Source organism: Carassius auratus, chromosome 5 (assembly GCF_003368295.1).
Source record: "Carassius auratus strain Wakin chromosome 5, ASM336829v1, whole genome shotgun sequence".
Taxonomy (NCBI): domain Eukaryota; kingdom Metazoa; phylum Chordata; class Actinopteri; order Cypriniformes; family Cyprinidae; genus Carassius; species Carassius auratus.
This window is the reverse complement of record NC_039247.1, coordinates 1,738,241-1,764,102: the sequence shown is the minus strand read 5'-3', so window position 1 is coordinate 1,764,102 and position 25,862 is coordinate 1,738,241. Positions and strand designations below refer to the sequence as shown.

At 38.5% G+C, this 25,862-nt stretch overlaps 1 protein-coding gene across 4 annotated transcripts in view; it reads left to right on the top strand.

Annotated features, from left to right (window-relative positions):
* Window positions 1-25,862, top strand: part of dcc (DCC netrin 1 receptor) — a 168,207-nt gene that overhangs the window by 122,590 nt on the left and 19,755 nt on the right. For 2 of the 4 annotated variants that reach the window (XM_026243939.1, XM_026243930.1), the window contains exons 16-25: window positions 1,904-1,999; window positions 3,680-3,918; window positions 5,680-5,818; window positions 6,446-6,553; window positions 7,725-7,919; window positions 10,149-10,181; window positions 15,760-15,825; window positions 21,403-21,565; window positions 25,119-25,342; window positions 25,426-25,542. In XM_026243939.1, the coding sequence (XP_026099724.1) occupies window positions 1,904-1,999; window positions 3,680-3,918; window positions 5,680-5,818; window positions 6,446-6,553; window positions 7,725-7,919; window positions 10,149-10,181; window positions 15,760-15,825; window positions 21,403-21,565; window positions 25,119-25,342; window positions 25,426-25,542 (1,380 nt within the window). The remainder of the gene's footprint in view (window positions 1-1,903; window positions 2,000-3,679; window positions 3,919-5,679; window positions 5,819-6,445; window positions 6,554-7,724; window positions 7,920-10,148; window positions 10,182-15,759; window positions 15,826-21,402; window positions 21,566-25,118; window positions 25,343-25,425; window positions 25,543-25,862) is intronic. The other 2 variants (XM_026243957.1, XM_026243948.1) reach the window with 2 other exon arrangements.

Below are 25,862 nucleotides of genomic sequence, written 5' to 3'. Positions count from 1 at the left end.
CCATGTCTCTTAATTAAGAGAACTTATGTCAGAAGAAACTCAGTGACTTGACTTGTAACTAGACTCCTCTTTTTATTTGTGATATGCTGTCTCAGTCTAAATCACATTCACACTGGGGTTTATTTTGAAGGAAAACTCCGGCTTCAGCAAAAGCATGCTTACAAAAACACGTATCACTACAAATCTAGTGAAACTAGACGGTGTAAACACAGCCAGACAGTCTCTGCTGCTTTCATTCAGATCCTTTATTATAGATCCCAGATCACATGATGAGCAGCACTCATCAACATATTGTTATTTGGAAGCTCTTAAGTGATTGTTATGAAAAGCGGTGTGAATTTATTTACTGAAATATCTTCCCGTTCATTTATTCATTATGAAGAATGAAATTAGAATCTTTAATTTAAAGGCATACTAATTTTAAAACGAGTAAATAGATTTTTTTTCCTCATCGCACCTGACAAAAGACACATTTGACAAATCTCAGATTTTAATATTCATGAGGAGGTGCGGTTAGTTCAGCGCTCATGAATACGTAATGAACACCTAATACGCTCCCTCGTGTTAAAGAACTCTAATGTTTTTTTAATTCTATTTTTCTGAGATTACCCAGATAAACGAATGTCAAGAGGAGTTTATGTCTCACTGGATTGCTTCATTAAACGTGATCGTTTCGTCAGCCGTTTGCTCGTGGTGAATTCTCACCTGTGCTTGGCTTCTGTTCTCCAAACGCTGATCTGGCTTCCTCTTACCTCTGTTCTGGCAAAAATAAGGCCACGTCCTTATCAATATTTCACATGGAATCCACAGGTCACCATGGCAGCGATATTGAACCGAGAGCGGCTGCCCAGAAGCAAAAGAGAATCGGATGGAAAGAGGAAAAGAGCAGCTTCTGTTTCTTTGTTCAGGGGTTTCATACGGACACAAACAGAGCCGTGTATAAATCTTTCAAAGCTCGATCAATTGCAGCCTCAGAATGAAACTGGTTGTGTCCTGCGGTGGCGCTGCTGGAAACAGACGAGCGCTCTCGTGTGCAGATGAATATCAGCATCAATAATAACTTCATTTCAGTTTCCACACTTGATGTCTTGCTTTGTTTGTTGTTGTTTTTCTGCACTTATTTTTCCCTGAATCACTGAATTATATTCATGTCAGTGATTATTGTCCAATCAGATTGTTTCAAAGCAGCTTCACAGAGATTAACAGGAACATAACAGTGTTGTTCATTATTCAGCTCAGTAACAGTGCCAACCTTGTAAAATTCATTAATTATAGATTATTTATAATTATAATTAGCTGTCAAGCAATTACAGTTTTTAATTTCATTAATTACATTATGTGCTGATGTGCCCCCCAAAAAAGATAATTTAAAATCATTATTGTGTTAAATAAGAAAAGCAGTGAATAGAAATTTTAAAACAGTAGCTTTAGAAAGAGATATATTTTAATAAAACATTACATAAATAATTATTATAACTATAAAAAAGAGAATATTTGAAACTTAAGTCACCGGAAGGTGGCGGCTAGTCACTGAGTGAGTCATTGAATCATTTACTCAACTGATTCATTCAGAAACAAAGCAAGAGGCTGTTTACGGAAGAATCGCTGAATCACTGACTCACTTGATTCATTCAAACAACTGAAAGATTCATTGAGCAAGTGAGTCTTTATGAAAGAACCACTGAATCACTGACTCACTTGATTCATTTTTTTTTATTCATCTTTTGCTGGTGTGGTATTGCTGAAATATATCATATATGAATATACTGTATATCAGTCTGTTGACTGCTGTAGCTTTAAGAGCTTTAATGAATGGCTCACTGAATAACTGATGGAAACGGCCTCATCTCCAGCTCTTCAGAACAGAATCGCGTCAGGTTTTTGTGTTTGTGTGTGTTTGCAGAGCCCAGCTCTCATTACGTCATCTCTCTGAAGGCCTTCAATAACGCGGGTGAAGGAGTTCCTCTGTACGAGAGCGCCGTCACCAGATCCATGTCAGGTGCGTTTCTAAGCTGATTCCAGTCTGATTATATGTGCTTTACGCCAGTCTCACAGATGATCACAAACCTTCAGGAGAAACTTCTCAGGAGATATACTGTATACAGACAGTATTTGATGTGTTTCTTCATATTTATGCTCAGTATTAGCTTTGAAAGTGTTTTCTTCCATCATAGGAAACTTTAGTGAGCACCGAGAAATTGAATCAACGTGGTTGATGATTCAAATGAACCGCTGAATTATAAGTTTATGTTTTAAACAGATTAATGAAACTGAACCGTTTGCACTGATTCACAGAAATGAATCAAATGAGCCAGCTGTGAATCATTTCAAGCTTTTTCACCAGCTGTGAGACGTTGCTTCAGTCTCTGTCTGGAGTGTGTTACGTTTGTTCAAAGCTTGTTGACCTCAGCGTCTCTAGAGTTTCATTTGTAGAGAAGTGTTGTGTTTCAGCTCTGGTCTGAAAGCATCTACAACAACAGCTTCAATAGAAACAAACTAAAGAGTTGTGTGTTTGTCTGATGATGATGATGATGATGATGATGATGATGATGTCTTGTGTGTTAGTTGTTTCTTGACTAACTGTCTTCTCTCTGTGTCTCTCAGGTGAGGCTGTAGATTAATCTGCTTTACTTGGTGAATCTCATATGTGGCTCATATTTCACTTCAGAATCAGAAAGAGAGAATCAAGAAATAGATTTAGCGTGAAGAAATTGCAGCTGATTTTAACAGCATATGTTTGTGCATATTCAAGCACATTTAACCCTGAATTCCCATTCCTAAGTTAATTTAATCAGTTTCAATTAAAATCAAAGTAAATTAATTTCAGAATCAAAAGAACAAAATACAAAAATATATATATTGCCTGAAAAAAATGTAAATCAATTTTTAAACATGTTTCTGTGCATATTTAAACACATTTATCCACAAATCCCATTTCCTAATTAAATACATTTAGCTTTACTACCTTCATGTATATATGAATGTACGTTTGCCGTACAAATAGTCTTTTTTTAACATTACACTTAGCTGCTGAGGATTACTGTTGTGAAAACAGTTGTTTAATGTCAAATTATTTTAAAAAAAATTATTTTAATTTCAAATTTTCTTTTTGATTATGTGTGAAAATATCATTCATGTTTGCTGAGATTCACCCTGTACACTAAAAAATTGGTAACCTAGAAGTGATAACATTCAATTGGTTTGATTCGTCAAATAGTTTGTTTTTTTATTTATTTATCTAGTTGCTTATTTATTTAGTAATTCATTTGTTGATTTTATTTTGTTTATTTATATATTTGTTTAGTAATTATTTTTAGCTATTTGTTTATTTGTATCTATTAATGGTAAATTAGTTTCCTTTTAATTGTTCATTCATATATTTGTTTTTATTTATTTATTTATTTATCTATTTATTTCAATTTCACGAAACGAAATCCACCTAAAATCGTGAATTCCTGTGAATTTTTACGGTCTATATCTGCAGGTTACCACTTTTGATGGTGTAGTTCTTCAGACTTTCACCTTTACCTGTTTGCGTCCCTATCTAGAGCTCAATGTTCTTCTTTGTGTCTCTTTTTTCCTCTGTCACTCCATTTTCCACTCCTTTAATCCTGATCCATCCTGTCCGCTCTCATCTGTGATCATGTATGATTTACTGCATGAACATGACTCCACACAGACCCCTCAGACACGTCCGATGACGATCTGTTCCATCTGTTTGATAAATTCCCAACCCCGATCCCAGATTCGTCCACGCCCATGATTCCTCCCGTAGGTGTGCAGGCCGTGGCGCTCACGTCCGACTCGGTGCGGGTCAGCTGGGCTGATAACTCCATTCCCAAAAACCAGAAGACCTCGGAGGTGCGCTACTACTCCGTCAAGTGGAAGACCAGCCACTCCACCAGCAGCAAATACAAGGTCAATACCAGTGCTTTTCACTCAAATAACACATGGATACCACGGTAAACCAATATGGGAATTAGTCAGTACCATGGTGTTAATCTTTAAATCAGATTAGACTCCATATCGTTTAAACTTAAATGTGCTCAATACTCGTCATACAGATGCATTTAAATGTGTTTCATGAAGCGTGTTATTTTAGTATCATTGATATACTCTTATAGTTTTATATATTTTCAACTATATTAATTTAGATTTTCCGTTTTAAAGTTTTAGTAAATTTGATGTGAAGATTTATTAAGTTTAATTTGCTGTTTTAGTCCATCTAGGTAAACTAATCAGTAATGATAAATGTTTAATTAAATAAATTGATGTTTTTTAACATGTAAATTTACCCTGGTGTGTGATTGTGTGATTGTGAATTTAATGTAATGTTTGATTGTCATTGTGATATGTTGTGATATGTGTTTGTGAATTTGATGTGTAATTATGGTGTGATTGTAATATGTGAATGTGATGTGTATGTTATGTGATTGTGATATGTGATTATGACATGTGATTGTGAATTTGCCACAAAATGTGATTGTTATGTGATTGTGATATGTGATTGACTTGTGATTGTGATGTACGATTTTGTGATTGTGAATTTAATGTAATGTGTGATTGTGAATTTGATGTGTGATGTGTGTTATGTGATTGTAATGTGTGATTGTGATTTTGATTTGTGATTGTGAAGTGTGTTATGTGACTGTGATGCATGATTGTGTTTGACTGTGAATTTGATTTCATGTGTGATTGTGATTATAATGTATGATTCTGAATTTGATGTAATGTGTGGTTGTCAATGTGACTGATGTGTGATTGTGGGGGGTGATTGTGATTATATGTGATTGTGAATTTAATGTGTGATTGTGATGCATGATTGTGATTATATGTGATTGTGAATTTGATGTGTCATTGTGATGCATGATTGTGATTATATGTGACTGTTAATTTGATGTGTGATTGTGATATGTGATTATGCTGTGAAATTGTGATGCATGTATGTGATTATATGTGATTGTGAATTTGATGTTTGATTGTGATATGTGATTGTAAAATTGATGTGTGATTGTGATATGTGATTGTGATGGGTAATTATGATGGGTGATTGTGATTATACGTGATTGTGATGTGTGAATGTGATACGTGATTGTTATTATATGTGATTGTGAATTTGATGTGTGATTGTGATATGTGACTGATGTGTGATAATGACGTGATTGAAATGTGTGATTGTGATGTGTCATTTTGACATGATTTTTATATGTGATTGAGATGATTATGTGTTATTGTGATGATGATTGTGATTATATGTGATTGTGAATTTGATGTGTGATATGTGATTGTGATGTGTGATTGTGGGGCGTGATTGTGATTATATGTGATTGTGAATTTGATGTTTGATTGTGATATGTGATTATGCTGTGAAATTGTGATGCGTGATTGTGAATTTGATGTTTGATTGTGATATGTGGTTGTTAAATTTATGTGTGATTGTGATATGTGATTGTGATGTGTAATTATAATGGATGATTGTGATTATATGTGATTGTGATGTGTGAATGTGATACGTGATTGTTATTATATGTAATTGTGAATTTGATGTGTTATTGTGACGTGATTATGATGTGTGATTGTGAAGTGTGATTATGACATGGGATTGTGATGAATGATTGTTGATTATATGTATTTGTCAGTTTGTTGTGTGATTATGACGTGTGATTCTGTGTGTTTCAGTCGGCTGATACTACAGCTCTCAGTCACACTGTCACTGGACTGAAGCCCAACACCATGTATGAGTTCTCTGTTATGGTGACTAAAGGACGCAAGTCCAGCACGTGGAGCATGACGGCACATGCCACCACTTATGAAGCAGGTACAAACACACAGGGATTCTTGTCCACTTTATATTATAAAACACTGAGTATACAGCTGTTTATACTGTGTTATAGCAGAAACATCCACCTCAGTATCTGATCTGAGTCCCTCATCACATAAGAAAGAGGAGAAAATACTCAAATGCAATGAAGAAATAAATAACTATTTAGTTCCAAGTCATGGGGCCATTAATGTGAATCTGTTGTTAAATTATAGAAATATTAACTTTTGATGTCAAATGGGTTCTGCTGACAAGAAGTTTGGGAATATAATAATTCAGTTTTGGTATATATGACTACATGATAAAACACCTCTTCTTGTGGTTTATGACGTCTCTCATCCACCCACCTCTACATGTAGAAAAACAGTGTGTATAAGAGTGTTTTTACTCCAGGAATAGACACATGTATCACTGTCTAAATTAATGTAATGAGTACATGGAACATCATGATCATAGGAGGCCTCGGGTTAATGCAGCTGTTTAATTAGTTCTGTGTAGTGCTGGAATTAAAGAACTGCCTGTCATCTTTGAGCGGTGGATAGTAAAGTCACAGGTATTAAATATGAAGTCTTAATCTGACATGAGAAAAAAACAACAGAAATGCTCTCTCTTTCCATTGGTCAGCACCAAGCTCCGCCCCAAAGGACCTGACTGTGATTGGCCGAGAGGGACGTCCACGAGCCATTCTGATTAGCTGGCAGCCGCCGCTGGAGGCCAACGGACGAATCACAGGTGACGCTCAAACACACATGAGATAACAGGATAATAATTCAATTAAAGTTTTTTATGGCCATCCAATTAATAATGAGTATGAAACTCTGATCAGGACACAAATAATGTCATGCGGCAAAAATATATATATTTTTGTTTTCTGGCCAAAATATTTTGCTAACTAAATGTTGGAAAATGAATCCTCAATTAATTATATTTATATAAAAATATATTTAGTTTCAACCTTTATATACCAAAATATATATTTCAACATGTATTTCAAAATATTTCAAAATCTAACAGTACAAATGTAATGCAAAAGTTAAAATATATTATAATGTTTGCAGATTTCTTGTTACATCTGAAAAATATTGTTTGTCTTTTTTAAGGCATTATACTTTCTGAAGGTGCAACAATGTGTTTTAAAGTATTAGAACCGTGGTTACAATTATTCATGATATCATCATAAGGTGCATTACAAGGCATAATTAATGTATTATAAATCCTTAATAATGCATGGAGAGGCTTTCCCAGTGTTGTTATTCATTATTATATATGTGTGTCTGTGTGTGTGTGTGTGTGTGTGTGTGTGTGTCTGTGTGTGAGTGTGTGTGTGTGTGTGTGTACTGTATATATCATTTTTTTAAATTGTATTATTATTTTTATTTTTAAAGAATATTCAAGAAATATATTGTTATAAAATGTATTTCTTTAAATGTATTTTAGTAGATTTCGCCTATTTATTTAGTTATTTATTTATTCATGCTGTGATGGTCAGAAAATGATAAAAGGCTGTTAATTTAAGTGATTAAAACACACTCATGCTGCTCTGATGACTCACACACAGATGTTTCATGTGTCTCAGCACAAATGCGATGCTTCACTTGACCTTAGTGTGTGTGTTTGTGTGTGTGTGAGAGAGAGAGTCCCTGCAGAGACACTGTATTGAGTTTGATAAGAAGCAGGAAAAAATGAACCTAACACACACACACACACGCGCACACACACACACACACACAGTCCCATTAAGAGGTTGCTGAGGGTCCGTCTGGCGTTTGAAAGCTCTCGTGTGTCTTTATCTTGTCCTCATTTTCCTCACATCACACTCACATTCTCACTCGGCAGAGACTCGACCTTTGACCTCAGAGTCAGTGCTGCACTATCCCATTTAACCCCTGCTCGTCTGTGTCAGGTTATATCCTGTACTACACGCTGGACAAGAACATGCCCATCGATGACTGGGTGATGGAGCCCATCGGAGGAGACCGCCTCACACACCAGGTCATGGACCTCAACCTGGACACCGTCTACTACTTCCGCATCCAGGGCAAGAACGCTAAAGGAGTGGGGCCGCTGTCGGAGCCCGTGCAGTACAGGACGGCCAAAGGTGAGCGGCTGCGTCTCAAATCATCACCTGTGCTTCATTAACACATGCTAGTAAACACTCAGATGCTGCCAAAGAAACAATCTGATTCTCTAATAACTAGGAAAAATTCTCCTGCAGAAAGAGTAAATTTTTAAATAAATATGAAACTTATTTTATGCAATATTTATTGCCATGATTATTATGATTGTTATTCTTTCCTCACGAACTATTAAACATTTTTGTTATTTTAAATAAAACTGAAATTAAATAAAACATAACTATCAGATGAAAAACCCATTAGTAAATTAATACTGTTAATTAATAAAAACTCAAACTGAAATAAAAACATTAAAGATAATAATAATAATAATAATAATTGAAATGTGAAAATAAAAACTAAAATAAAAATATTCAATTTAAAATAATAATTAGAAATGTTTCCTTGGAAAAATCATTAACCAGACATTAAAGGTGCATTAGGTAATTGTCTTTTTTTTATTTTTGTTATACTGGTTGAAAGTCTCTTCACATCCCAATAGCAATCATTAAGTTCAGTGGTATTTATGTATTCTGTGGAAGGCATAGGACCAAGAAATGTACGTCCAATCAAAAACACTCAGTCCAAGCGTTTTAAATGGCTTTCCTTCCTGGCTGTCAGCGTGTGTATCTGCACACCTCTGTGCACACTGTTCACACAGACAGAATACATCATCAGCACGTTCACACACGCTGTGCAGACAGAGCTAGAATGGCAGACAAACATCAACAATCCGGTCTTCCTTCCTGGTAATGTAGTACTTTTAAAGTTTTTTGGCTGGTGAATGACACATGACGTAGCCCAGCGGTTTCCAATTTCAGTCCTCGCGCTAACTATATTGTCTCTCTTAGTTAACACACCTGATTCAGATGACCAACTCATTAGATGTGAGCTACGTGAACGAACTGTGTACCGATCGATATGATGCCTACACCATGTTCATTGCTCCCTACTCCCTGAGCAGGGGTTTACTTCACTTCTGAACATGGACTGGAATTGGGAACCGCTGATGTAGCCTGTTGTAGTAATGTTGTGTCTGGATTCTGGTCTGTGAGCATAAAATGCATTCAGGGGGCGTGGCTTTAAACGTCGATTGCAGGAAGGACAGGACGTTGCTTTCAGTGCTGGCAGGCTAATGTTAGCATTTTCCAAGATCTCCTATTGCATCCTTAATAGCCTACAAAATAAAATTTAACTAAAATTGTAAAACTGAAATAAAAAATAAATTTGTAATTTTGCACATAGCAAAATTAAAACATTTTTTTAAAACTACAATAAAAATAAAAGCTAATTCAAATTAAATATAAAAATCCAACTACCGTATTTTTCGGAATATAAGTCGCACCTGAGTATAAGTCGCATCAGTCCAAAAATACGTCATGATGAGGAAAACAACATATATAAGTCGCACTGGACTATAAGTCACATTTATTTAGAACCAAGAGAAAACATTACCGTTACATTACCGTTTCCACCCGGGAGAGGGCGCTCTATGCTGCTCAGTTCTCCTGTAGCCTACAAAACATAGAGCGCCCTCTGGCGGATGGAGACGGTAATGTTTTCTCTCAGCTCAGGTTCACGTCAAATGAATTTTGATAAATAAGTCACACCTGACTATAAGTGGCAGGACCAGCCAAACTATGAAAAAAGTGCGACTTATAGTTCGCAAAATACAGTAAGACAAAATTAGAAATGTTGCCTTGGTCAATAACATGCATAAATTTAAGTTGAGGCACTGTTTGTTTTGTTTATGGCGTTATGGGTTCGTTAGTTACTCTTAATGGCAGCAAGGCTGTTTGGTGTTAATTATGATGCATGGGTTTGTGTGAAGGCTCATAGACTCGGTGTGAATCTTCATCCCTACAGCCGTTTGAGACACTCGCACACATTCACTATCACACTCAACAGCTGCTGCTGTGACCTTTGACCTGCAGGAATATGATGTACTCACACACACATGCGTTATTCTGAAAAGTCAGCTGAACAAGACAAACACTCTGTGCGTTCTTCAGTCATAAACTCAGTTACTGTATATTCCCATGTGTCTTTGATGATATAATCAGATTAATATAGCTCCATAGCTCTGTATCCTTCAGGATGTTCATTTAAACACATAATTGTGTTTAAACAAAAAAATTTTTTGGTTAATCATCACTAGTACTTTACTAAATGTTTCATAATGTTGCATCTTTCTCTGTTCTCCTTTCTTATAGTTGAGCATCCAGATAAGATGGCCAATGATCAAGGTAAGCAAATGATCGTGTGATGAGCTGATAGGTAAATGGGTGCAGAGCCAGTGGTAGTTTTGTAGGCAATCATCAATGCCTTGAATTTTATGCGAGCAGCTATTGGTAGCCAGCGCAAATTGATAAACAGAGGTGTGACATGTATTATTTTTGGCTCATTAAAAATTCATCTCGCTGCCACGTTCTGGATTAATTGTAGAGGTTTGATAGAATCGGCTGGAAGTCCTGCCAAGAGAGCATTGCAATAGTCCAGCCACAGAACAAGAGCTTGAACAAGGAGTTGTGCAGCATGTTCCCAAAGAAAGGGTCTGATCTTCTTGATGTTCAGTAAAGCAAATCTGCAGGATCGGACAGTTTTAGCAATGTGGTCTGAGAAATCAGCTAATCATCAGTCATAACTCCAAGGCGTCTAGCTGTTTTTGAATGAGTTATGGTTGATGTGCCTAACTTGATGGTGAAATTGTGATGGATCGATGGGTTTGCTGGAATCACAAGCAGTTCTGTCTTGGCAAGGTTGAGTTGAAGGTGATGGTCCATCATCCAGGAAGAAATATCTGTTAGACAAGCTGAGATGCGATTAGCTACCGTTGGATCATCAGGATGGAAAGTGAAAATCGTGACATTTGCCAAGTATGGTTACCCATACTTGGAATTGGTGCTCTGCATTTAACCCATCCAAGTGCACACACACAGCAGTGAGAAGTGAACACACATCTGGAGCAGTGGGCGGCTATAAATCCAGCACCTGGGGAGCAACTTGGGGTTTAGTGCCTTGCTCAAGGGCACTTCAGCCATGGGTATTGAGGATGGAAGAGAGCGCTGTTCATTCACTCCCTCCCACCAACATCTCCTGCCAGCACCGAGACTCAAACCGGCGTCCTTCTGGTAACTAGTCCAGCTCTCTAACAATTAGGCCACAGCTGCCCATAAAAGCTTCCTTTGTCCCTGGGTGGGCTCGAACCACCATCCTTTCGGTTAACAGCAGAACGCGCTAGTCTATTGCACCACAGAGACTGGCGGTCTCTGGTGCATTCTCTGGCAGAATGACAGATAGAGTTGAGTGTCATCAGTATAGCAGTGGTATGAAAAGCCATATTTCTGAATGACAGAACCTGATGATGCCATGTAGACAGAGAAGAGAAGTGGTCCGAGAACTGAGCCCTGAGGCACACCAGTATTAGTAATTTGACACCTCACCTCTCCAAGATACTTTGAAGGACCTATCTGATAGGTGAGACTCAAGCCATTGAAGTGTGGTTCCTGAGATGCCTTTGCCAGTAGGGTTGATAGGAGGATCTGGTGGTTAACCGTGTCAAAAGCAGCGGACAGATCAAGCAGGATAAGTACTGAAGATTTGGATTCCGCTCTTGCCAGTCTTAGAGCTTCAACAACTGAGAGAAAGCCAGTCTCGGTTGAATGTCCACTTCTGAAGCCAGATTGGTTGCTGTCAATGAGGTTGTTCTGTGTGAGAAATGCAGAGACTTTGTTGAACACAGCTCGTTCAAGTGTTTTTGAAATGAAAGGAAGAAGGGAAACTGGTCTGTAGTTCTCTAAAACTACATCAGTTAACATCTGAAGAAATCAAAAGCTGAAACAAACCCTGCATTAAGACATTTTGTTTTTCGATTAAAACACATAGTCCATAATAACACTTCCTCCAGTGAAAAAGTGCATCTCCTGTTGTCTCTCACATTAAAATCCAGCCACATATTTGTTCAGAGCTGTTTAAACTCTGCTTGATCTGTGCAGATTTTTCTCCTGATTCAGATTTGTTTCAGCTTTTGTCTTCTCCAGATGTTAACTAATGAACTGGAGTGATGTGCATTATTGTGATGTTTTTATCAGCTGTTTGGACTCTCATTCTGACGGCACCCATTCACTGCAGAGCATCCATTGATGAGACACTGATGCAATGCTACATTTCTAGAAATCTGATGAAGAAACAAACCTGTGTGTGTGTATGTGTGTGTGTGTGTGTGTTTTAAAGTCAAAGAGGATGAATAATTGCTTTCTCCCCAAACTCCCAGCTCTAATCTCCATCTCTCGTCTTCCTTTAAACAAAATCCCCTTTATGAATTGTCCTAAGAGCGTCTGGTCTCTCGTCTGCTGCTGATAATTCTTTGTCTGAATGGACTGAATTATAACGGGGTTTATTAAGAGTCTTTGAGTGCTGTGTTGTGTTAGGAATAGTGTGCTGATAACGGCGGTGAGGAGAGACAGACATCTTTAATGAGAGTTCCTTCCTTTGACGCCGCAGCAGGAATCTTAATCTGTCAGTGTGATTGACTGCGTTTGTCCAGTTGATTTGTGTATGGTTTCTGAGAACACAGATGGAATCGCAGAACACAGTCATAAAAATTTCATTTATATTAATTATATATAATTAATGCAGGATGGTAAAAAAAATACAATAAAAAAAATATCTGATTCACAAAAAAAAAAAAAAAGTTTTTTTCAACAACAATATAAAAACAATTATTTATAACAATATAAAGTATGGAATAACTTTAAGAAATTAGGACAGAAATACCTCACAATTATAGTAGAATGTTCTTTGCAAAGAAATAATATAATAATTTTTTTAAGGAATATCATACAAAAATTTTTTTGCCAGAATAATTAAAATAATTAAGCTTTGATTTAATTAAATTTAAAATATTAATCATAGTGTTCATTTTAACTTACTGGGGAAAACTAAATAAATAAATAACATTTCTTAAAGTAAAACATAAAAAAGTAATACATTAATAAATTGTTCAAGAAGAATGAATTCAATTAATTTAATATGCTTTTGATTTTTAAAATTGTTAACTCTGAACTATTAGAACAGAATCCAGAAGAATTCAACTGAAAACAAAATCTAAGGAAAAAAATATCAGATTTCATAGAACTCGTATTTATACTTGTAATAAATTGTTGTTAATTTGTTTCATGATTTTAGTATTGATGTATTTTTTGATTAATAAAAATAATTTCATATTGCTCTTAAAAAACATTTTTTTGTTACATTTGGAATAAAAAATAGTTTGCTTTATGATTTCAAATAAGTAGACATGCTTTCCGATAAAATTAAACAAAGTCCAAAACAAATTTGAACAGAAAAATAACTGAGAGAATAAATAGAAGACAGCATTTCACTTGGGCTTGAACCGAAACTGGAGTTATTTTCATCTAAATAAGCTTTACTGTTTCTCCTCAACACACAGTCTATTAAGGTAAATCACAGTATATCACAGTAAACTTCATCAGAGACGTGAGAGTTCCTCATGTCAGAAGATCATCAGCACTAAAACCAAACTCCAAGCACTCCAGATTCTCCTCCAGAGCCTCATCCTCGGTTTATTACTCTGAGACCCTCACCTTCACTGGGAAGGACTGGCGCTCTCCAACAAACACTAGAAAGCTTCCAGAGATTGCCCCCATGTATTTGGGGACCTCATTACATCTGAAGAGTTTGGTGAAATTAAAGAGAAGACGATCTTGTAGAATGACTTTCAGACCGAGCAGAGATTTATATCACTGCGAAATATCATGCTCTTCCTCAGTATTTAGGTCTGGTTTTTCAGTATAAATATCTAAACATCTTAACTTGATGAATTTATGCTTAGAACGAGACGAAATGTCTACCAATGGAGTGTGAAAAATAATCTTGTTTTCCATTATTATTACTGTAAATAGGTGTTTCTGACTCCATTGACAGATATTTGTTCTTGTTTTAGGTTTAAAACTACAGTAAGTGATACATTTTCCAGAAAACAAGACTTCTCGTTAGCAGGGTTTTTGCAAGCCTTAAATAAAGTCTTAATTCATGTTTTTGACAAATTATATTCTCAAAAGATCTTAAATCAGTATTGAGGAGGAACATTATGTTTTAAATTAAATGTTAAATGTTGCATTCCTGGCAAAAATTAATTATCTTCTTACTTTTTTGTCTTGTTTTCTAGTGCAAATATACATGTGCTGGTCATATAATTAGAATATCAGCAAAAAGTTGATTTATTTCATTAATTCCATTCAAAAAGTGAAACTTGTTCATTCATTACACACAGACTGATCTATTTCAAATGTTTATTTCTTTTAATTTTGAGGATTATAACTGACAACTAAGGAAAATCACAAATTCAGTATCTCAGAAAATTAGAATATTACTTAAGAGCAACACAAGGAAAGGTTTTTTTGAAATCTTGGCCAACTGAAAAGGGTCTGGGTCTGGCATATCACATCTTCCTCTTCACAATACCCCACAGATTCTCTCTGGGGTTAAGGTCAGGAGAGTTTGCTGGCCAATTAAGAACAGGGAGACCATGGTCCTTAAACCAGGTACTGGTAGCTTTGGCACTGTGTGCAGGTGCAGAGTCCTGTTGGAAAATGAAATCTGCTTCTCCTTAAAGTTGTTCAACAGCAGGAAGCATGAAGTGCTCTAAAACTTCCTGGTATACGATGTGTTGACCTTTGAACTCAGAAAACACAGTGGACCAACACCAGCAGATGACATGGCACCCCAAACCATCACTGACTGTGGAAACTTTACACTGGACTCAAGCAACGTGGATTGTGTGCCTCTCCTCTCTTCCTCCAGACTCTGGGACCCTGGTATCCAAAGGAAATGCTAAATTTACTTTCATCAGAGAACAGAACTGTGGTCCACTCAGCAGGAGTCCAGTCCTTTCTGAAGTGAGACGCTTCTGACGCTGTCTGTTGTTCAAGAGTGTCTTGACACAAGGAGTGCGAAGCTGAAACCCATGTCTTGCATACGTCTGTGTGTAGTGGTTCTTGAAGCACTGGCTCCAGCTGCAGTCCACTCTTTGTGAATCTCCCCCACATTTTTGATTCCCTTCTCCTCTCTATTAATGTGCTTGGACACAGAGCTCTGTGAACAGCCAGCCTCTTTTGCAATGGCCTTTTGTGTCTTGTCCTCCTTGTGCAAGGTGTCAATTGTCCTCTTTTGGACATCTGTCAGGTCAGCAGTCTTCCCCATGATTGTGTAGCCTACAGAACTAGACTGAGAGAACATTTAAAAGCTTTGCAGGTGTTTTGAGTTAATTAACTGATTAGAGTGTGGCACCAGGTGTCTTCAATATTGAACCTTTTCACAATATTCTAATTGTGAATATTAGAATATTAAGTGAGTTTTTGATTAAAACAAGAACAAATATCTGTCCATGGGGAACACATTTTTTTAAATTATTGTTATTATTATTTGAATGAAGTTTTTTCTGAGGCAAGTGACAGATTTATTTTTGTTTTAGTTAAAAACTCACTTCATTTTGATCAGTTTCTCGGGTAAAACCATATTGATGTATTGTGTCTGATTTAATTAAATCTGCCTTCATCAAACCTGCAGAAACCTGGCTTAGTCTTTTTACATCTCATGCAAACATCCTTAAATCAAGAGACATTTATTTGAGAAGCAAAATAATAAGAAAATAAGTCTTATCAAGTGATATCATCATCAGAGAGAGATAGTGGGTGTGTATATATATGTGTGTGTGTGTGTGTGTGTGTGTGTGTGTGAGAGAGAGAGAGAGAGAGAGAGTGAGTGTGACTCTGACCTCAGCGTTTCTCTCTCTGGTCTCAGGTCGTCATGGAGACAGCGGTTACTGGCCTTCTGACAATAACCCGATTGACATGAGCAGCCTGAACGGTGAGAATGATCTTATATGAGCAGAACATCACAGTTTTTACTGTAAACATCTAAACACTAAAACAGTAGTCTGTCAGTCTTGTGTTTATGAAACATTGTAATAGAAATGCTGCTGAACACAAATATGCAATGCTATTTTCAACATGCAATCGCAGCATGAAACAACTGAATTTACTGACTGTGTTTATTAATGTTCCCGATCTTAATCTGAATGATTCATTAGAGACAAAATTTTGAAGAAATAATATATGTCTTGAGAATCTTTCATCAGTTACTTCCTCCACCTGAGAAATTACTTTCCTCTTTATCTGTAGTTCAGTCTGTGCTCTGAATCTTCTGCTCATTTCATTTGCTCTTTACCTCAGAAATACACTACGAGTCAGAAAGATTTTTAGGAAAAAAGTAATGCTTTTATTCATCAAGGATGCATGACATTGATCAAGGTGACAGTAAAAACATTTATAGTGATTCTATTTCAAATAAATGCTGTTCCCTTTCACTCAGTCACGTTCGCCGTTATGTAAGTGATTGCCAAATTGGGATCTCACTAGAGAGACAAATCACCTTTGAGTGTTAACAAAACAAACCAATGAATATTTGCGTGTGAGATTTGCATCACTTACCCTGCCCTGCAGTGCTGGTATGTAAGCAGAGCGCGTCCAGTCACACATGCAGAGTATCGTCAAGACAGCCTGTTCGAAAGCGAGTGTTGGTGTAACGGCGCGTCAGCGGGGGTTAGCAGAGCTGCTGCTTTGATCTCGGCATACTGCAGCTTCCTTTCTATGGACACACTGCAACTCCTCCTGGGAGCTTCTGCACTTCAGTGTTTTTCTAAAAGGGCAAATACTAAAAGAGCATTACTAAAAGAGCTGCATTGGGGGACGAGCTAGGCTCTGGAGATGAGGACTCGGCTGCGTTGCCTCCTTCTGGGAGAGCAGTGTTGCCCGAGTCAGATCCAGAACTGACTGCTATGCTTGCCCAGGCTGCCAAAAGCCTCGGGTTGCAATGGAAAGCCCCTCCATTCCCGCTCAAGGCTAGATGATGGTGGAGAACTTTGCCCAACATTTAATTGCTGCACAGAAGCAGACGGAGGTAATTAAGAACATCCTGCCCTGGCAGCCTCACTGTTGTCATCACCCCAGCACTGACTGCAACCCATCTGCCTGCCCATCGCCTCCACCTCCGCTCCAGCTCAGCCTCAGCAGCAGCCTTCACACCGGCCGCAGAGTGGAGCTGGCAGCTGTAAAGCACCAGGGCAAGCAGTGTCCATGAGACGGGCAACCTGAAGACTCTAGATCCTGCTCTTCAGGAGATGGTGATGGCAAAGCTCCTTCCCCCAGAGGAGGTCCGGGTGGAGAATTTTTGTTTCCTTTTTGTGTTGTTCCACCACTGGCTCCCCAGTCAGTGGTACCCAAACATTCAATAAAAGAGCAATTTCCTGTTTCTCTGGGTCTCAAGAGGGCCAGGATGGCAGTGCACAAGGCAGGGCTTCAACACCGTCCCCCACTCCTTTAGCCAGCAGGCAGCAGGGCCCAGTTCGAGGACGCTATGCACCTCTCAGTCAGACCCCACTGCAGGACACTGTGCCCTCCGGGTCGGTTCCCTGTGCTCCATCTTGCTGCTCCACTGCGGGTACGTCGATGGTTCCCCTAGTCCTGCTTATTCGGTTTCTGGGGGCCTGGCTAGCACTCCCCAGACTGTCTTGCTGGCTTACGAGAACAATCAGACTCGGCTATGCGATTCAGTTCTCCTGGCATCCTCCTAGGGGTGGGCGATATCTCGATATTTAAAATATATCGAGATTTTTTTTAAACACAATATGGATTTTGACATATCGTATATATCAATATATTGTTTGTATTTAATTCTGATTCCGTCACTTTGCTTGTTTGCTTTCTCTGTGCTGTGCTCGCCCCCGCCTCCTTGATTTTGTCCCTCCTCCCCTCGAGTGTTGTCTCTTTGAACATGGCGGTGTCCGCAACCAGCCCAGAGGCTACAGAACTAGTCAAAAAAAAAAGGACAACTGTGGACGGAATCGCGGAATCCAGTCATAAAAACTGAATTTACAGTTTAACCTGAAATGTCACGGAATTTGTCAAATTTTGAGTGAATTAATCAAAAGTAGGTCATTGCACTCACATCAAATCGCGATATGGACTAATATCTGTAAATATTAAGCCGGAAAAGTCTATTTAAATATAAATTGTGCATGTTCTGCATGTCTCTGTTAATGAATGGTGCAGAAGCGTGGCTTCGTTTATTACACACACGGAAGTGTGCGTGATGCTCGCAGTGATTTTAGCGTCTGTCGTCTCACAACATGAGGACGTAAACACATGAAGAACATCTCCAGAACTGCTCTGAGAGTCACATCATGAGCATTTGCCTGTTTGATTTGAGTAAAACTAGCGTGATATATCACATCATAGACTGTAGTATCACATACACAGAACTGTAAAGGTATTCACGGTAGGCCGTCAAAATAAAAGTCTGGTTTAGTTTAAGGTAGGGATGCACCGAATCCAGGATTCGGATTTGGCGGAATACTGGGCTTTTTGACGGGGTTCGGTTTTGGCTTTTGGTTATCTCAACAGATGCCTCTGTCATAGGCTGGGGGGCCATGTGCAATGGACATACAGCATCAGGGAGCATGATCAGGGAGGACGAGGAGCAAGTCCTCTTAGTAGCGTCATACACCAGTCGGACTTGGTTTCCAGAACTGATGCTCCTAGCGACAGCCCCATCTTGGGGTATTCTTCTGAGGAAGGATCTCCTTTCTCAGAGAGGGGGCACCCTCTGGCACCCATGCCCAGACCTGTGGAATCTCCAAGTGTGATCTCTGGATGGGACACATAGGTTCTAGGTAGTTTACCTCCAGCAGTAGTAAACACCATGACCTCAGCTAGAGCGCCCTCTATGAGGCATGCCTACATACTGAAGTGGAACCTGTTCATCAATTGGTATTCTTCCCGCCAGGAAGACACCCGTAGTTGCCCGTTCGCAGTTGTACTCTCCTTTCTGCAAGATGTGCTGCAGCGAAGGCTGTCTCCCTCCACCCTCAAAGTATATGTTGCCGCTATTGCCACATATCACAATGCAGTAGACGCCAAGTCCGCTGGGAAGCACAACTTGATCATCAGGTTCTTTAGGGGTGCGAGTAGGCTGAATCCACTGTGTCCTCACTGTACCCTCTTGAGATCTCACCTCGGTCCCGACGGCCTTGAAGCAGGAGCCCTTAGAGCCTTTGCAGTCAGTAGAGCTTAAGTTTCTGTTGCTAAAGACAGTGCTCCTCACTGCATTGGCTTCGGTGAAGAGGGTCAGGGACCTGCAGGCATATTCGGTCAACGATATGTGCCATGAATTCGGGCTGTCCAACTCTCACGTTGTCCAGAAACCCCGTCCTGGATATGTGCCCAAAGTTCCCACCATGCCTTTCAGGGATCAGTTGGTTAACTTACAAGCACTGCCCCCACCTCGATAGCGGACATCTGTAGAGCTGCAGGCTGGTCGACGCCTTACATGTTTGCGAGATTCTATAATCTCCATATAGTGCCTATGTCCTCTTCTGTACTAGCCTTAGGTGGTCAGTAGCAATGGCCTCGCTCTATGTCAATCACCCTTGCTGCGTCATTCCCCTCTGTAGACCGGATATGTGTGCCTAAGTCCTTCTCAGTTCAGTTTCCCTTTTGGTGATCCCTGTTGAAGTTCCTCCCACACCCTTGGCATTCCAGCGTGGCAGAGTGCCAGACACCAGGTCCAGCACACATGTGTATGCCCAAGGTCAGCCCTTGTGCTGGGCTACGTGCCCTTGTGTAGTAGTTCCCCCTTCAGGTGATCCCATATGTGTAGTATTCCGCTGGACAGTTTCCTTCATATGTAGTACTGCCCTGTGGCCAGTCCATAAGTATAATTCCATGTGGCTTCCGTAACGTTCCTTTGGGATACGCTTTCCCATTGTTATACAAAATCTCACTGTATGGAACAGCAGTGGCGGATTCCTCTGCCTAAGCCCTGTGCTATTTTCCGCTCCTGGTATGGGGGGACTTTCACAGGGCACTGGAGGGGGTTAACAATAGTGGTGTTTTCCATATGCAACCCAATTAGTCAGTCACTGACCTAATGTCAAACGTGACTAACTGAAAGAGAGTGTCTCAGTTACATATTTAACCCTTGTTACATTCTGTCACAACAGTTGCTGTACCACCGCTGTACGGCCAAGGCACACCTTCTCGGCCCCTGAATGTGTTTCTGCACTTGCTCTCTTATATACCTGAACTGTGAGGCAGGGAGCGCGATACAAATCTTGCACACCAACATTCATTGGCTTGTTTTGTTAACACTCAAAGGTGGTTTGTCTCTCTAGCAAGATCCCAATTCATCAGTCACTGACATAAAATAAATGACAGTTTAACAGATATTCACATAGAAAACAGATGTTTTGCATTTTATTAATGTTTCCTATTTTATCCTGTACGTTTGTTCAAATAAATGAAGCCTTGGTGAGCAGAAGAGACTTCTTTCAAAAACTGACCCCAATCTTTTGATAGTGTTAATATATAGATTATATGAGGCATTAACAGACGTACAAACAAATGTGTTTAATTAAGCATTAGGGCATGTGTATGTGTAAATGCGTGTGACCAATGCAGTGTAAAATATTAATTTGCGTATGCAATAAAGCGTGAAATAAACAGTGAAATAATTACCCTTTTAACAGTCATAATCACAGTAAACTCATATTAATTCCTAGTTTGAATTCTAAAGCTCAGTCGCCTGTGGACTGTTTATAATTGCCAAGCAACATGATGATTATAGATCATCTATAAACATGATCAATTCAGACATGTAGAGGTCAGCAGTTATCATCCACTGGTGCTCATGGCTTGTGTTTTAAACGCACAGTTCACCCAAAAATGAAAATTCTGTCATCAGTTACTCAACTTTTTTCTGCTATTGCACCTAAAATGTGGAATAGCCTTCGATTATGCCTTAGAACTGCAAGCACTTTCTGATTTTAAATTCAAGTTTACATTTTTTTTAATGCTTTCAATACATTATAAGGCTTTTAATGCATTGAAGAGATCAATACAATCTCTTTTATTGTTTGTCTTGTCTTGAATGTTGTTATAGTTGTATCAATGTAAGCACTTTGGTTAACTATGTTGTTTTAAACTGTGCTCTAGAAATAAACAAAAGAGGAAATTTTGACAGACAGATGACAGTAGCCATTGACTGTTTGTTTCTTACTATGGAGGTCACACATATTATTCAAAATATCTTCTTTTGACCACAACAGAAGAAAGAACTCACACAAGTTTGGAAGTAAATGAGGGAGTGTAAAATATGACGAAATTGTACCTTTACGTGACTGAACATGATGTGGATGATGCAGCACTGATTTTAATCAAATCTCATTTATCTAAAGTGCTGATGAACACAGGGGTCCAAACCGACATGCACACACACACACACACACACACAAACACACACACACACACACAAACACACACACACACACACACACACAGAGTGCTAATGTTGAGGTGTGCATTGTGAGCTCAGTATTGTTGATTTCAGAGCCTCCGATCGGTCAGATGCGGCCGCCTCATGGCAGCGTGACGCCGCAGAAGAACAGCAACCTGCTGGTGATCATCGTTGTTTCTGTGGGAGCCGTGACTGTGGTGGTGGTGGTGATTGTTGCCCTGATCTGCACCCGCCGCTCATCCGCAGAGCAGAGGAAGTGAGTTTGTTGGTATAATATAATGTAATGTAATATAATATAATATCTGTAAATCCACTCTCTGACAGTAAGTGGCGCTTATAGAGCAGCATAATTACAGCTGTTTCCCGTAACATGGACTATAATCCATGTTACATACCGTAAGGGGAAACTCCTGTTTTTCTGCTGCTCCAGAAGCGCCACCTGCTGTCAGAGAGTGGATTCACAGAGACTTACAATCACATTCATTCTGTGAGCAGCCTCTATCTGGACTAAAAACGGTCTGGATTTGCATGACCTGCTGTGAATTTTCACCTGTTTATGAAAAACTAATTATGTGGATTCTACACTTTCAAACAATTCGGATTAGTTATATAGATTTTTTTATGGAGCGGATAAAATACGTTATTATTTATTAATCAGTTATCATTTTGAAATATACCTTTTCTTTATTTAAATGCTGATATGTGAGGTTTACTATTTTAGAATGCTTTATTTGAACATTTCGTGCATGCTATTCAGTCATGTTGTCATTTAAAATCCAGTATTTTTTGTAATGTTATAGTTTTAGTGTTTATGCAACAGAAATAAATTGTTTTGTTTGTTTGTTGACTTTAAATACAAAACATGCTGAAACTATTTATTTGTCAGTTTTGAACCATTCTAAAAATACCATGATAATTCTGATAACTGTAATAATTTAGGTTACTATAATCGTAATACCATTACATCTCTAATATATATTATAATGTGTCAGTGTTTTGACTCTTTACCTGCTAGTATTTTTTTTAAAGATGCCAGCCACCACCAGCATTTTTTATAATTTTCACAAAACTTTCATAGCCCAGAATATTGTTTTTTATCAGTTTTATGCATACTTTTTTTAATCAACACTTAAATGTGGGTAAGTTTCATAAAATAAAAAACAACAACATTTTAATCAAAAACCAAAGAAAATTGTGTTTTTGTCAAAATTACATCAGGATCAGATTCAAAGCGATGATCAAAACCTAGATGAACTTGATCAATTCCATCAGCACATTAAAAAATGTCAAGTCATAAGCTACTTCCTGTCAACATTTCATTCAGTAAGTTTTGATTTATATGCAGTTTAACACTTGATGATTGCATTATTTTACATACGCATCTGATTACATACATGGTTGCTTGTTTCTGCTTCTTCTTTACCCTGGTTTGACCCAGAGATTCAGTACTCTACCAGAAGATGTGTAATAGCTCTCCTTACTGTATAACAGTGAAAATACAGAAAGCCTGAAAATTCCATCAGTGGCAGGAAAAGAGTTAAGAGGCATGAGTAACACTATAGACTAGTGTCACACGTGTGACATCATCAGTGTTTCTAATGATGATATTAACCAGCAGAAGTGTTTTCTAGATAAGAGGGTGTGAGACTGTCTGTGTGAAGGTGAGATGTCACAAGTTCAGACTTCATTAGCACCTGCCACGCACACACACACACACACACACACACACGCACATATACACACAATTCAAAACAGTTCAGTGTGAGAGCAGCAGCCCTGCAGACAAACAACATCATTGTGTTTAAAAATATGAACTGTGATATTATTACTTTCTTTGTGTGTGTGTGTGTGTGTGTGTGTGTGTGTGTGTGTGAGAGAGAGAGAGAGAGAGATCACACAAGTCACACTTGTGATCCATGTATATTTATTAATTTGATTTACATTTACAAAACTTTAATATAATATTTACATTTAATAATTTAGCAGACACTTCTATCCAATGTGAATGGAAGAATTAAAACTCAACAAAAGAACAATGATACTTTAACAAGTCTCAGTAAGCTTAATACAGTATTATTTTGTAATGCAATTATATAAATAAAAATAAAGAATACGGATAGAATAGAATAGAAAAAGAATAGAGAAAGCTAGTGTTAGAGGCCTTTTTTGCTTTTGTTATTTGTATAATAAATAAAAAGAAAACAGATAGAATACAAAAAGATTAGAGAAGCAAACGTTAGTTGTTTCTTTTTTTAAGAAAGAGATCTGTTTTTAGCTGATTCTTGAAGAAGGCTTCTTGTTGTGCCTAACTGGATGGTGAAATTTTGATGAATCGTTGGGTTGGATGAAACCACCAGCAGTTCTGTCTTGGCAAGGTTGAGTTGAAGGTGATGGTTAGACAAGCAGAAATGTGAGCAGCTATCATCAGATCATCAGGATGGAATGAGAGGTAGAGTTGAGTGTCAACAGAATAGCAGTGAAATGAAAAGCCATGTTTCTGAATGACAGAACCTAGTTATGCCAGACAGAGAAGAGAAGTGGTCCAAGAACTGAGCCCTGAGGCACCCCAGTAGTTAGATGTTGTGACCTCTCAAAGATACTTTGAAGGACCTATCTGATAGGTGAGACTGAAATCACTGAAGTGTGGTTCCTGACATGCCCTTTGCCAATAAGTTTGATAGGAGGATCTGGTGGTTAACCATGTCAAAAGCAGTTTACATATCAAGCAAGATAAGTATTGAAGATTTGCAATCCACTTTCGCCAGTCTTAGGGCTTCAACAACTTAGAGCAAGGCAGTCTCAGCTGAATGTCAGACTGGTTGCTGTCGAGGATGTTGTTCTGTGTAAGAAAGGCAGAGACTCGGTTGTGTTTTTGCAAGTGTTTGTACAATGAAAGGAAGAAGGTAAACCAGTCTGTATTTCTCTAAAAGAGATGGGTTAATTGTGGGTATTTTAAGTAGTGGGATTATACGAGCCCATTTAAATGCTAAGGTAAAAACACCAGTGTGGAGGGATGTGTTAATGATGTGAGTGCAGGTACAACTGCAGGAGAAATGGCTTGAAGGAGATTAGATGGAATAGGATCAAGCAAACAAGTAGTGGTGTTATTAGAAAGGATGAGTTTGGAGACTTTCTTTTTAAAAATCTAATATAATATGAAGTTCACAGGGCAGGTTCAGGTGGAGCCAATCATCATTGACACCCTACACCCACTAAACTCAAAGTTTGAATTGCTTCCATCTGGCCGTAGATTCAGGGTCCCAAGGGCGAGCTGGAACATCTAGAAGAAATCTTTTATTCCCCATGCCATACAGGAACTTAATTTAAACTGAAATGGTTTAAAAAATTTGTTTATTGTAGATCAAAATCTATCTTATTTTAATCAGCTGCGCTGTTTTCCATTTTTCTGTTGTTGTATGTTGATGGTGGTAGTATTGTACTCTTAACTGTGTGTATTTTAATGTAAGTTTAAATGTCATTGATGTATTTCTGTTCAGAGAAGTCGAAGACAAATTTCCACTAAGGTGGACAATAAAGTCTAATGAATGAATGAATCATTTCGACCGTATATTAGCAGCAGTGATTGTGTCATCCAATCGGCATCCCACCACCACCCCTTCTCCTCCTTTGAATCCCTTCTCTTGCATCCATACCGTATCATCATGGGGGGTTGCTTACTCTGAGCTCAAGCCAAGCCTCGGGTTTCAAGCCTCCTTCACGGACAGCAAGCCAAGTTTGTTTAACTATTACCTGGCAGGGCTGAATGAACAGGCAAACTCGTGAAATAATATAACTCTGTGTTCCTGTAGGAAACGTGCGACACACAGCACTGGGAAACGAAAGGGCAGCCAGAAAGATCTACGACCTCCTGACCTCTGGATCCATCATGAGGAGATGGAGCTGAAGAACATAGAGAAACCCTCGAGCTCCGCCCCCTCCGACCGCGAGTCGCCAATCCAGAGCTGCCAGGAGATGGCACCAGTCAGCCACAGCCAATCAGAGAGCCAGATGGGCAGCAAGAGCAGCCACTCAGGTAAGGCGTTTATTGTTTCGACCGTGAACGTGTGTGTGTGTGTATGTGTCAGCAGTTGAAGGTCATGTGGTTCTCTTCTTCAGGTGCAGACGGGGATGAGGCTTCCAGCAGCATTTCCACGTTAGAGCGATCGTTAGCTGCCCGCCGGGCCACGCGCACCAAGATGATGATTCCCTTGGACTCTCAGCCCAGCAACACACGTGAGCCACTGCATTCAAACATTTACCGCCTGTTTACAACTAAAATCATAACTACAGTGATAACTATAGATATTAATATAACTGTAATTACAATGAGAATAATAACCATAACTAGAAACATAACTATAACAATAGGGAGAACTATACCGATAGCAAAAACAATACCTATAACTGTAACAATATCAAATAACTATAACTTCAATGATAATGATAATGATAACAACATAAAAAAATCTTTCTGATAGTGATTCCAGTGATATTGCTCCTCTGTTATTATCATTATAAGTGTGTTGCAGACTGTGCTGTGAGATTAAAACATT